Raw genomic sequence first — 12548 nt, forward strand, 5'->3', positions numbered from 1 at the left:
TTCTTTTTATAGGCTCGTAGTATGTAACAATCCCAAGGTCTCGTCGTCGAAGCTTAGTTGACTGATGTATAGTAAACAAAAAGCACAGAATGTAAACAAAGTTTTTCCTTAGCAACGATAGAATGTAGCGGCACAGCTCTGGGCATCAGGCTCAAGCACGGTTCAAGCTTATGAAAGAACAGCTAAAAATCTTTGGCGTCGTCAAGGATTCGAAATGTTGATGATCGATTGTTGTCGCGGCAACGCAGCTGGCCCCACATGCTGGGTGACTCATCAACAATGCAACAGCGGGATTCTCTTCCTTAACAAGTCCAAGTATCTACCAGGGTTTCTTTGCTGATGTTCGATCCTTGGGACGTGTCTTCGAGGCACTCCATACAGAATACCGGGTACGGAGTACTGTGCATTGTGTTAGCATCGAAAACCAGCGATGTGCCAGTGCAACCGTTGCCTAGGACCAAAATACACCGACCCCAAGTGAACCTGAAAATTCTTATTGGTGCCTCGATGTAAGCTCACTGAAGCTTGATCTCGTCTATGGAAAGATACCTTTTTAAGTACAGCATGAATAAACTTTGTTCAAAGCTGTATCGATTAACTAGGCGTTGAGCATGCGTTTCGGGGCTCCATACGGAGTATTATTTCCATCCTCAGTCTTTTTAACTATGCATCCGCTAGGTGGCAACAACTACACAGCATCCTCCGGATCGGAGGTAGACTTGTCTTATGACTGTCTTGTTGGGGCCTTCTCTTGAACATCCCCAATCGAAACAAATGTTGTTTGATATAGTATGTATTTACCCTATATTAATGCCCCTAATGCATAGGACAAACAGAAAAATAAACATATGCTGAAAGATATACTCCTATATAAATCCGACTTCTTGGGAATGGTATCACTCGCAAATTCAGTATATTGGCTGTGTGAGCCCCAGTATCTCCATAATGTTTGAAATCAGGTTGTGACCCGATCTTCAGAATAAGCCGTGCATGCTTAGAGCTCTGAGATATTGAGCTCTTCTGAAGCCAGTTGATTATGCTTCTGATGGAATACCCAATGTTGGGGTGGATCAATGGCCCGGAAACCTTTTTATCCGACAATACCCTTCCTTCCGACAGAATAATAGGGCCCATAATCGCCGAGATCCCTGTTGTATTTCGGAGCCTTCCCAGTGACCTCGGAGTTGATTTTTATGGGTTAAGCTAACAAACTGACTTGATTTGAAAGTGGTCTAATGGCTCTCTATCAACATGGTTGGCCATATCACCATAGGCATTTGTAACGATAATTGGATGCTTGTCTTTTCAGGTGTGTCAATAGGAGTGCGACATATAGCCTTTCCAAATGAGGTGGTTACGGAGCAGTTCGTAAGTTCGCGATTTATACTGGCATAAAAATAAAGCTATGTACACTATATATAAATTCTGATTTGTACACGAGGATGATCTTTAAAATGCCACTTATATCAGGGTGGATATCTATCTTAATATGTATTCGGGTATCCAAGGGGTAAGGGGCCTGCTGGTCCGAAGAATATCCCTTGTTGATGCTAATTGCGCTATCTTCACCAAATATGCGGTGCAATTCGCACGATCTAAGAGAAGGAGAGCATGGGCATGGAGGCGTCTCTGAGAGAAGAAGGAAAGCTCGGACGGCTAGCCCTCTATTCTAAATCTTCGCTTGCATTCTCTATTTTCATAGAAATGCAGCGGTAAAGGCCCCACTCAGCAGAACAGTAAGAGGGTGAATTGGTGAATGATAGACCATGATTCTGGGAATCCTTCATTCTCAGGGCGGCGCAACAGGAGCCTCAGAACTGTCCAGTGCATCCTGGGTTCCAAGGTCCGGAGGGCTACTTAGTTGCCTTTTCATTATCCTGGGATTCTCATCTGGTACCACGAGACTGGTTGTTGATCGGGAATACTCTGGGTTTACGTCGTGTAGTTCCTTTTCTTCTTCTTCAGGCGGACTCTGTACACCTGCTGACGTTTGCGGGGGGGAGTAAGTGAAGGTAGGGTTACATAATTCGCAGTCAGCTTGGTAGTCAGACGCATGACGTTGATGCATAATTCTTTTTTGATACGAGGATATTTGGCGTGTTGAGTTTGGGCTCGCAGAAGGCGTTTCATACGAAGGCGATGCGGACCGAAAGCTCTGGGTTCGAGATACCACGCTTTGCATTTTTGAAAGCTCTAGATAAGAACCGATCGCACTTCGGGAAAAGAGAACAAGGCCAAAACATAGTAGGACAAAGACGCTTTGAATGATTGATATGCGCTTTTGGAAGACTACTTCATCAGCAAGAATTCCAAGCTGCGTTGTGACCGCAAACAGCTCATGGTGGTATTGCTGGCGTTGTTGTTCGAGTTCGATAACCACAGAGTTCCAAATATGATCATATTGTTGCCTGAATTCTCTGAGCTCATTAAGCACGGTTGCATTCATATTTTCAAGGAATGCTGATGTTTTTGCCAACTGGCGTTTCTCAACCTTGTTGAACGCATCTCGGAGTATCCGTGACTGTTCCTCGATATAAAGGAGGGAGAGGCTTGAATTTGTCTCGAGCATTTGCAGACGCTTGTGAACCGACTTGAAAAAGGATTCTTGAGTTGTTGGATTTGGCGGGGGCGGTTGAGATGTCACTCTTGGTTTTTGGCTTTCCACGATAGTTTCGTTTTCTGGCTTGGGTGGTCGTGAAGTAGAAGGGCCACGCGGCTCAACGCCTGTCTTCTGGTGACTTGTATTTCCAGCCGAACTAGCCACGGAGTCAGATAATGGTGTCTCTTTCAAGCCAACGGTCCCCGTTGTAGCTGCGACCCAAGCATCATTGTCTGTGTGGTCGTGAGACTCAGGAGAGTATTCAGGTTCAGGAACTGGATCGTAGATAGAGCTCGTGTTATGCAAATTTATCCGTAACAAGAGCTTCTCAATCTCATCCATTTCAGGGAAACACAAATCACCCAGTCCACCCTCACTAGGTAAGTCGGCTGCTCCAGGATGGACTATGGAAAGCGATGTGTTTTGATGCTCTGTGCCATCCTGAGTTTGGTTGGAGCTACCTGCAACTGTTGCTGGAGCCGATGGCTCTTGTGACTGAGCTGTTTCAGTCGGCTCGTCGTCTGGTCGGGCGGTCTCTCCGTCGTTTTTATACTCTTCCATCATTGTTGTTCCGTGTACTCTTATCAAGCTTATAGGGCAGTAGAACTCCTTCCCATAATGTGACAAAAATTCGATCCTTAAATACCTTGCCCATATAAGGGGGTTTTCAACGGCAAAAACTTGGACACCTCGCGTATTTGCCGCCTCATAGGTTCCCAACTCCTTCCATTTATCAGGTTTCGTTGGATATCGATCGGAAACACTTACCCTAAATGTCCGGAATATGGAGCTGAAAAACTCGTAGTTCGCAAGAACAATAGTGTCAACAAGGATATCGTCGCATAGCTCAAGTATAACAAATTTGTCTTTGGCCCGACACTCGTTCAGCATGTAACTATCCTTATTTTCGATAAGCACGGACGAAGATCCAGTACATTCTCTATTCGTTTTCAGCACTGTAGCAGCACAGTCAAACGAGGCATAGTTAAACCGCTCTTTACATGTTGTGCCAGCATCTTTTCTGCGATTGGGGCCTCTTCGCGTCACACCATCGGCCTGGGATTCCCCCTCAGCACTCTCCGTTGGGCTTTTTTCACCCTCACTTGTGCTGGATGGGCCGTTGTCATCCTTCCCCCCTGAAGGAGGGACGTCACTGCTACCGGGAGTAAAGTCACCAAAAGCCAGCTCGATCTCTCCTTCTTCACCCAATGACTCCAAAGCATTATTAATTTCACCAGGCCTGGATCGTCTTCGCTTCTCCGATGAGGCGGAGCCCTGTCTATTTCCCCGCACATTATCCGCGGACTGGCCTGCTTTAGCTAGGTTCTTCTTCTTCCAATCCTCGAACGACAGAAACTTCGAATTATCAAGGGGCGACTCGGTATCTAATTCTGGGTCGGGTTTGGGACCGATAGTAGGTGTCGATGACGCGGCAATTGGTACGTCTAGCACCGGTTCAACAGTCAAAGTAGTCTCAACGGTTTCCGCTACCAAATCATCCTTCTTTGTTCGTAGACACATTGGGTGCCATATATCCTCCACCGGGGTGTCCACAAGGTCCGCGGTGCGACAGACATTATCGAAATGAAACTCTGGCAACGGTCCATCGTCCTGAGAGTCCTTGTCGGATTCGAGTTCGGCCGCAAACAACGGTAAAAGAAATAAAATATAAAGCGCACTTATATCGAAAAGCAACCAGCATCCACGCATTTCAAGGTTCCTTTTTCGTCTCTCAGAACGTGCGTTCACAGGGGCAATGGGTAGGATCGTAAGCCCGAGACAAGAGGAGAAATCTTCAATATCAAATCCTGCAACTTGTTAGGGCATCTTCTTCCCCTCCAGGGCATACAGTCCGGATCTCCAGACAAAACCACACAAAAGTAGATATGACTCGGAAAGCAGAGACAAAGACTCACGGTTCAATCATAATCATTCGCGGTCGTAAAAATGTGCCATTCCTTCACCCCTGCTGGATACACAGGTGCTTAATCGCCAAAAATCTAGACACTGCGTTTTAGCAGGCCGCAGAAAAGGATTGCCATAAAATCGTACCTAGTAATACCGCCTCAAAGGGCGAGAAGCTCTTGGAAGGGAGCGCGTTGGTGGGAATGGTGTGTGATCGTCGGGGCCGGTCAGGTGGCGCTGTTGCAGAACAAACGGACTTCGATTATGTACGGAATGCAGTTAGGAAACTCTAGCAAGACGACGGCTGTTTGCCGCAAATAGGAAATTGAACCGCGTAGGGAGGGTTACTTGAGGCGCTATATGGGAGAGTGGTCGTCTCTGCCTGTTGTGGAGGCAGTGCAAGCAAAAGACCAAGTTGGCCAGATGTGAGAAGCCGAGATGAACTACCGCCGATATGTAAGCCAGACCAGAGGTTCTACGAAGTACAAGGAGGATGTCTTACGATACTAAGAGATCTCGCAAGAATTCAGGTAAACATGTCTTTCATTCATGTTCCTATCCATTTTCCAATTCCCGATTTTCCCTCGCATCTAACTAACATAGTGTTGCCTAGAGTACATGGACGGCTTCTGAAAACAGCCTGTTGAGGAGAACTTGGTCCCTTTCCAATGCTTAGATCGGCGATTGAAAAGAAATTAACGAGAAAAAGCAAATTTTGGACAAAAAACAAAAGGCAGAATGAAAGGCATATTCCCCTAAAACTCCACTCTGGTCGTATCTCTCCTTCCACTCCTCTCAGTGAAAGGGGTGGCTACCGTACAAAGGCCACAGGGGCGACTGTAGGCACAAGCTCTCTTTTGAAGATCTTGATCCGTGATTCACTCCGATGGGAACCCAAACGGGGTATAGTGCCTCTCCTGTCAAGCAAATCCTGCAAAGCCTGTCGATGTCGCGATAATAGTAATAATAAAGGCGGTAGAAATGAAAATGAAACATATATAGAACTTCGAACACGCTGTGCCATGGAGGAGAAAACCAAAATCATAAACGCCACAGCAGATAGCCAATCTTCTTGATGCTGCTGCCTCCCAACTTCGCCGCACCACGCCGTGCCGTCCCGTGTATCTTGATAAAAGACAGCCATATAGTACAAACAGATTTCAATGCAGACGACAACACACCAGCGTATGTCTCCAGTCTAGAGTAAACAGCAATTTGACTTCCGAACAAAAGTTCACTAGATCAGTGGCGCAAAAAGGTTTATGGGGGCTTAATATATAGGAAACGCTTCAAAACAAGTCGATATCATAAAATAAAAGTCAGGCTGCAGAAATCACCGAAGCAGGAGGGGAGTTGGGAAAAGATGTCTTGACGTAAAGAAAAGAAAGCAAGGAGAGACCAGGAGTTTGGAGCGTCATATATGAAAGTCTTGCCACTCGCCAATAAAATCAAACTCTTCGTCGAGACCGTGATCATCAATAAAGAAGGGACACACGTCCTTTTTGGGTTTGATTGTCTGGAACGGGTCGTGGCGCCAGTCTTTGCTCAGCAAATGTGTTGGCGAATGGTGCGGCTGGCGTTGACGATTATTCCTCAAGCCAATTCCCTTCCAGGCCGGAGGCTCGTTTTCGGATTCGAAAACACTACCACCAGTGTCGCGACGCCAGCTGCGACTCATAGCTGACTTTGTCTTCGATTGTGGACACTCAAGCTCTTTGGGGTGATAGTTGCGTCTCTTCTGCCCCAAAGCTGCCCATTTATCCATGGCTGTTTGTTTGGAAGGTGAATATTTCGATGGACTAAAGTGGGTAGAAGATGGTGACGGGGCAGATCCGTATTGCTTGGCAGATGGGATAGGAATGTTGTGGGCTTGTCTGTTAGAAGCACCGGAACGAGAATTGAGAATGGACGAGATTGGGTCAAGCTCAACTAGGCCACGAGGAGATTGGACGTTCAGATCGCTGCTTTCCTGGCTCCAGGTACGAGCGTTGTGAGCCTGACGATTGTGAAGTTCAAGGGCTTCATTTTCCATTTGATCTTCATCCCACAAATCACTCCAGCTCTTTGAAACTTGATCGTCCTTGCCAAAGACCATAGACATGGAAGGAATCGGAACACCTCTAGGTTCGGGAAGAGAACCACTGACCGGAGCAAGCTCAGGTTGGTGGTAGCAATCCCTGGGCTGTGTCTTGTATTGCAAGGATTGGCCTAAGAGTGAATCGAATCCAGAAACGACTGATGAACAGCCATACTTGCCCGTATACCATGACATGCCTTCATCGCCAGACGTAGCAAATAGGTCCTCGGAGTCAACTTCGGTATCAGGTATCACAGATAATTGACGCACTGCTTGCTGAGGAGTAGTCTGGAGAGCCTTCGTCCATGGAAAAGAGTCGTCTTGATTCATCTGAGGGCTTTGGATGGATGGCGTGCGAAGTGGTTCACGATATCCACTTGCAGGAACCACATTTCGATCCTCGGTACAGAACTCATCCAGGGATTCGTCGTCGGTAGTAAATGAAACCGCACGAACGATAGCAGCGCGCATGGCAGAAAGAGATCGCTTTTTCGGGTCAATGGCCAAAGAGTGGGTCAAAATCTCGAAAGTATCCTGAGACATGTTTGGAAATATATCAAAGAGAGACTGGCGGTCTCGAGAATAGTCGGCAAAAAGAACATCAGACTCCGTTGGCGTAACGAAAGGATTTTTCGAAAATAAAATGTTAAGAAGGCAAATTCCGATAGCCCAAATATCAGCCTGGGCAGGTGCGTATCCTGCAGCGGTCGGTTCATATTGCTCGGGAGCCATATACCGGTCACTTCCCACGCACGCTTCAGAAGACCAATTAGAACGAGTTGCGAGCCCAAAATCACCAAGTTTCATGGACCCATCCTGGCACAAAAAAATATTTTCGGGCTTAATATCACGATGGTATAGTCCTTTAGAGTGCATGTATTCCACAGCGCCAACGAGTTGAAACATGAAATCACGGACGTGCTCGGTCTCCAAGGGTCCTCTATCCACCCGAATTGCTTCGTACAAATCGCCCATGGAGCAATACTCGAGCACCAAGAAGATATGGGCATGTGTTTCGAAGGAGTGAACCATATTGACAATGTTCGGATGGTAGCCAAGACGAGCATGGCATTGCATTTCCTCGGAGCGTTCATCGACGGTCAAGGCTGACGGATCAAATGAGGTAGACTTGGTCAGGCATTTGATCGCTACTTGTTCACCGGTCAGGGTATCCTGGGCAAGGAATACCATTCCAAAGGATCCATGGTTAAGGGGAGTAACCGTAAGGAATCGACCGTCCAGTAGCTGCCCCTGCACAAACTTGTCCCGCAAGCAATCCATAATCGTCGAGGATGAGGGGGATAGGGAAAAGAATCCGTTCCGGTAGGAGAGAACAATGATTAAATATGTCAAGGCTCAGGAGAATGGAAACACTTAGCCTCCGCCGCTGGCCGAGTACTGTAATAGAAAAAACAACAACCTCAAACCCGAACCCGAACTAGAAAAGCAGAAAAACACCGTACTGTTGACTTATATGCTCATAGAATGCAATTCAGGGAAGACAGGACAAAGGAAAAGCCGCCGTAGGGAGTACGTGTGAGGGGACGGGCCTACCCTCGAAATAGAAAAAGAAAATTAAAGATCGTTATGATTGCATTTGGGGTTTGCTGTAAAAGAAGGGACCTCGATTGGTCAATGTTTTGTATAGTGGAGGGAAATATATATAAACAAGAACGGGTCGAACTTTCGATCAAATAGGGAAAAAGAAATAAATATCGCTTCGTTACAGGTCGTGAGTTCCCACTAGGTGGATGACGCTCTGTGTTTTTGTCGTAGGAGAGCTATGGACGATGGCAGTTGAATTGGAGGATGGACTGGCGAAATGAGAATAGGCAACGTGGACCAAAGTCCACGGGACCTCTGCTATGAGTCACAAACGCCAAAAGGACCAAGATTTGCGGAGAAGCGTGCTCTAGCGAATCTAAATGGCAACGTGTCCAGTGGAAACCCGTCGTAGGTGTATATTGTTGCTTTCCGGCACTTCACAAAGCGTGGCCGAAATATTGGAGGGCAAAGTGGCCTTTTTCGAAACAGGTCCGATCAATGAAGCACTGACTTGTCTGCCAACTGTCTGGATCCACTTGATACAATCACCAAAGGCCGCGGGTGACTGAAGGAGAGGTCGAGAGAGTGTGTCAATTGCTTGAAGTACGAGATGCTGACTTCGTAATAATTGCGATCGGAGTATGCTTCAACAAACTGAGCTACCGAATGACCGAGGAGAGGCGGCACAGGAGGATGGACGTGTGTTGGATAATCAGCAAGCCAGGCAGTAGATCGAGCTGCGAGATTTAACAACTATCCGTCTGGTTGGCAACACACTAGCATCCTGAAATTTAGGACGAGAGAGGGACGATATGCGAGGTGGTGGTCAAGCGGAGGGAGACGGTCGTAGAGGGAGCGGAAGACGTAAGGAGAGGTGGGAGAGGATTGGAGGGTGTGTGTAGCGGAGCGATACGGGAAGGCGTGACGGGGGGATAGAAGACAAAGAAGGAAGAGAGAGAGAGAGAGAGAGAGAGAGAGGTAGAGATGGAGGAGGAAAAGAGAGATGGCGATGGATGGACGGAGGAAAAGGGCAGCAGACAGCGTGATAAGGGAAGGGGGCGACGGAGGATGACTGGACGAACTAGTGGATGGCGGTGTGCAGACGGCTGCTGCGGCGTGGGCGAATGGGAGCCAGCGCGACCTGGGGGCTACGCAGGTATACATGTGGCTCACGCAACCCCGGCAGCCTGCGGCATGTCACTCTCAGTACCGCGCAGGTACCTGTGGAACCCGGACGGACGAAAGCGCTAGAAGCAGCGCGAAGTGCGTGGCGGCCGCTACTGCCACGGCCGGCGCTTGTCCCGAAAAGGTATCGCCAACGTGGCCATGACAACGCCGGCGGTGATGGCGACAACCCTCGGGCCACCTGTCCCGATACGAAGCCCTTACGCAGTCCTACGTGTCCACACGCCCGCCGGAGCTCGCCCAGTCCATTTGGCTGTGTCCCCTGCATTATCGGCCCTACTATCACCCACGAACTGGATGTCGAATCGCGGTGAGTGCCCCCTCCGGAGAGGACCTTCGTGAAGCTCCAGCAGGAGGCAGCCGTGTTTTCGCCGGAAAACAACCTCGCCCAACCCCGCATTTTTTAACCGCTCAGCGGTTTCGGGCAATCCACATGGGGAAGCGATGGGCCGCCCGCTGCAACAAACAAGAAAAAGAGGATCGCCCCAGTCCATGGTCGTCCAGTGAGCGAAGCTTTTGTTTGTCTGGGAATCGACTAGTCCTGCGCCCACTCCCTCCACGCCTGAACCCTTGCCATCCTGGCCGTCCGAGCTGTTTCGGGGCTAGTCAGGGAGTCTTGTTGGGAGGGGGCAGGAGTTTGCCAGCAAAGAATAGAGCAGGTGACCCCTGCTGGACGACTCGTCATTCGCGTTTCAAAACTCGCAGGCCAGGCTGCGTTCTGATTTGTGGACTGCTAGGTGAACGCGGCTTGGCGCAGCGATCCACACGGTGGTCAAAGAGACTTTGCTGCGAAGAGATCAAGTGAGCAGCGGCCGCTCTCGACGGGCCCAGGCGAAAAATACATGACGCCAGCGGCGAGATGGAGGGCTGCCCGCGCGCACGAGTGGTGAGCGTGGCCGCCCAATCATGCTGCGCCGCCGCCCCTTCCCGCCGGCCAAGCTTGATGACTCAGCCTCCCGCTCATCCAGAAATCAACGCGTCTTATATAAGCTGGTCCGGTACCTGGCTGCCCGCGTTGCTTGAGTGTGTTGCCAGGTACCGCCTCGACCATGATTCTTGCTCAAAAATAGTGGTTCGACGGTTGAGCAACCCGTGCCGACCTGCTGATCCTCGAAAATCTTGAAACTGGTCTTGGATTCGGTCCTCTTGATCGTTCTGTAACACGCTCGCTGCTAAAAGGGGCCGTACACCACCTTGATACCTCCGCAGTCTCAGGTTTCGCGCATATGTCCGTTTGTATGTACTTGGATCGGATCCTACCGCGTTGTTTTCTCATCCTGCGCCGTTGGCAAACCACCTTATCATCCCACTGGATCCTGACTGTTATCTGAGTACCCGCGGCCCAGGTCGTTCCTCTCTCACCATTGAAACCACCGCAATCGGGCTCGCATACAGCTGCAACAGAATGTCTGGTCTATTCTAGGTGGCCCGGTGTTACTACTATTTGCGGTCTTCTCCCGGTTGGCTGCAAGCCAAGGGAATAGTAATTGCCATGGCCGCCGCAAGAGACCCCTTCTCTTCTAAGCCTGTCGTTTCTTCATCACGGAATTGAAGTGCGACAGGACTTCTCCTGCACCCTGGATTATTTAACAACGCTACCGTAGCCTTTTTGCAGATATATGGAGCGCATCTGTCGTGCATTTGACAGCAAGCCGCGCCGCTTCACCGCCCTCATCGGAGACAATGAACAATGCATGTGCATGCTTTATTGTCCGCTTCTGGACTGTTGATTCGTGCATCCTCTTTCATTATCCTTGCGGATTTTGATTTTACTTTCCTTGATGCTGACTGCTTCGCCAATAGCTATGCCCGTCCGCCCTTCTGACAAGTTTTCTTCTTGCAGTTGCTCGCATGCTCCCGGGGCTTCAGCAGTATGTATTGTTGCAACACATGGTTGATCCAGTCTTCCCGGCAATGGTACTGCCGGGTAGAATTGTGTGTTTCTGGCTGATTACCCTGCACTCGCTATGATTAATGACTAGAACTTTCTTTTTTCCACAAAATGAATGCAGAGACCTTATGGTCGTTGTCCCGCCAGGTTGTGGAAATGTGCAATAGCATCCATGTCTCACTGTTGTTCAATCACACCTGACCTCCCACATATTTTTACAAGCCCATCTGGAACACAAGGCTACCCTTTGATATCTGCTATATGAAGAAATGGCTCGGTATCCGATAGGACCAAATGCTTTGTTCCCCGCCACACTCTAAGAATTGAATAGATTCAACTTCTCACAAATAGCTGTTGTCGCACCCAGTCAAAGCTCCAGTCGGGCCAAGTATAGCTTCTTTCAAAACTGGAACACCCTCCTTAAGTTCACAAAATGTACTACATCTCCTGTGGACTGCAGCAAAACGCGCGCACGTTATTTGTCGTTTTTTCGAGATTTTCCCTAGTTCGGGATATTATTTGCGTGATTTCTTTTTACAAGCACCGGTGTTCGGTATACCACCGATGATCCCAACCCGGCTTGGCTTTCAATGGCATCAAGATATGCACATATAGACGTACGGTCGTCGTCATCCCCTCTCGTGTCGAGTAACGTAGCACGTATCGTATTTCCTATGAATGAATGCACTCACGGGCCCCGGATGAATTCCTGATGAAACCAAGGCCACAAGATACCAGCAGGTGCCCGTAGGAGGAATGCTCGGCCATATGCAGTCGAGCACGACTTTGGGTAAGACCATAGAAACCAGCAGACTTTCCAGTTTCAAGTATACCATGTTTTCAGCTGCGGACAGCGGTATCTTGCCAAAGCTGAACCTGCGACAATGCTCTACGGACAAGTGTAGAAGAATCAGCTCCAGACAGCTGTTATCAAGCGGCGCTAAGTTGCCGCTGTGGTACAGTTGGCCTCTCACCGGTGATATCGCCATCTGCTGCGTAGCTGTCGAAATGTCCGAATATATTCTCCCTGCCGACCTTGCTAGTTTAAAGGGTCTGCAAGTCCCACCACCATAGCCATCCATCCCGCATCTACTGGTCCCAGAACCTCCCGTGCCTCAGGATAGTTACACCTCCGCAGCGTACCCGTCGCCCCCAACGGCCACCTCACCACTGCCCAGAAATCCCTACCCGGATACTAGCATCACCTTCGCACGGCCGTGTTTCAGTTAACCGCCCGCGAGCCACACCATGTCTCGTTCGAGCACGGAGCACGCCTATCCGCCGGAGAGGACTCCCGAAGAAGCAAATTGCTTATTCGAAGCCCTCGAGGAAAAATTCCCCTCCGC

The 12548-nt window shown here is 49.1% G+C and overlaps 2 protein-coding genes across 2 annotated transcripts; both read right to left on the reverse strand.

Moving 5' to 3' along the window:
- Positions 1-1789: 1789 nt before the first annotated feature.
- On the reverse strand, positions 1790-4309 carry LOZ57_004959 (uncharacterized protein; the record flags this gene model as incomplete). The annotated part of the gene is made up of 1 exon (XM_049253997.1): positions 1790-4309. The coding sequence occupies one exon, from the start codon at positions 4307-4309 to the stop codon at positions 1790-1792; it is 2520 nt and encodes an 839-aa protein (XP_049107066.1).
- A 1609-nt stretch (positions 4310-5918) lies between these two features.
- TPK2_2 (cAMP-dependent protein kinase catalytic subunit) lies at positions 5919-7862 on the reverse strand (the record flags this gene model as incomplete). Its single annotated transcript, XM_049253998.1, has 1 exon — positions 5919-7862. The coding sequence occupies one exon, from the start codon at positions 7860-7862 to the stop codon at positions 5919-5921; it is 1944 nt and encodes a 647-aa protein (XP_049107067.1).
- Between the last annotated feature and the right edge of the window lie 4686 nt (positions 7863-12548).

This window comes from Ophidiomyces ophidiicola, assembly GCF_022830035.1.
Source record: "Ophidiomyces ophidiicola strain CBS 122913 chromosome Unknown scaffold_22, whole genome shotgun sequence".
Classification (NCBI taxonomy): Eukaryota; Fungi; Ascomycota; class Eurotiomycetes; order Onygenales; family Onygenaceae; genus Ophidiomyces; species Ophidiomyces ophidiicola.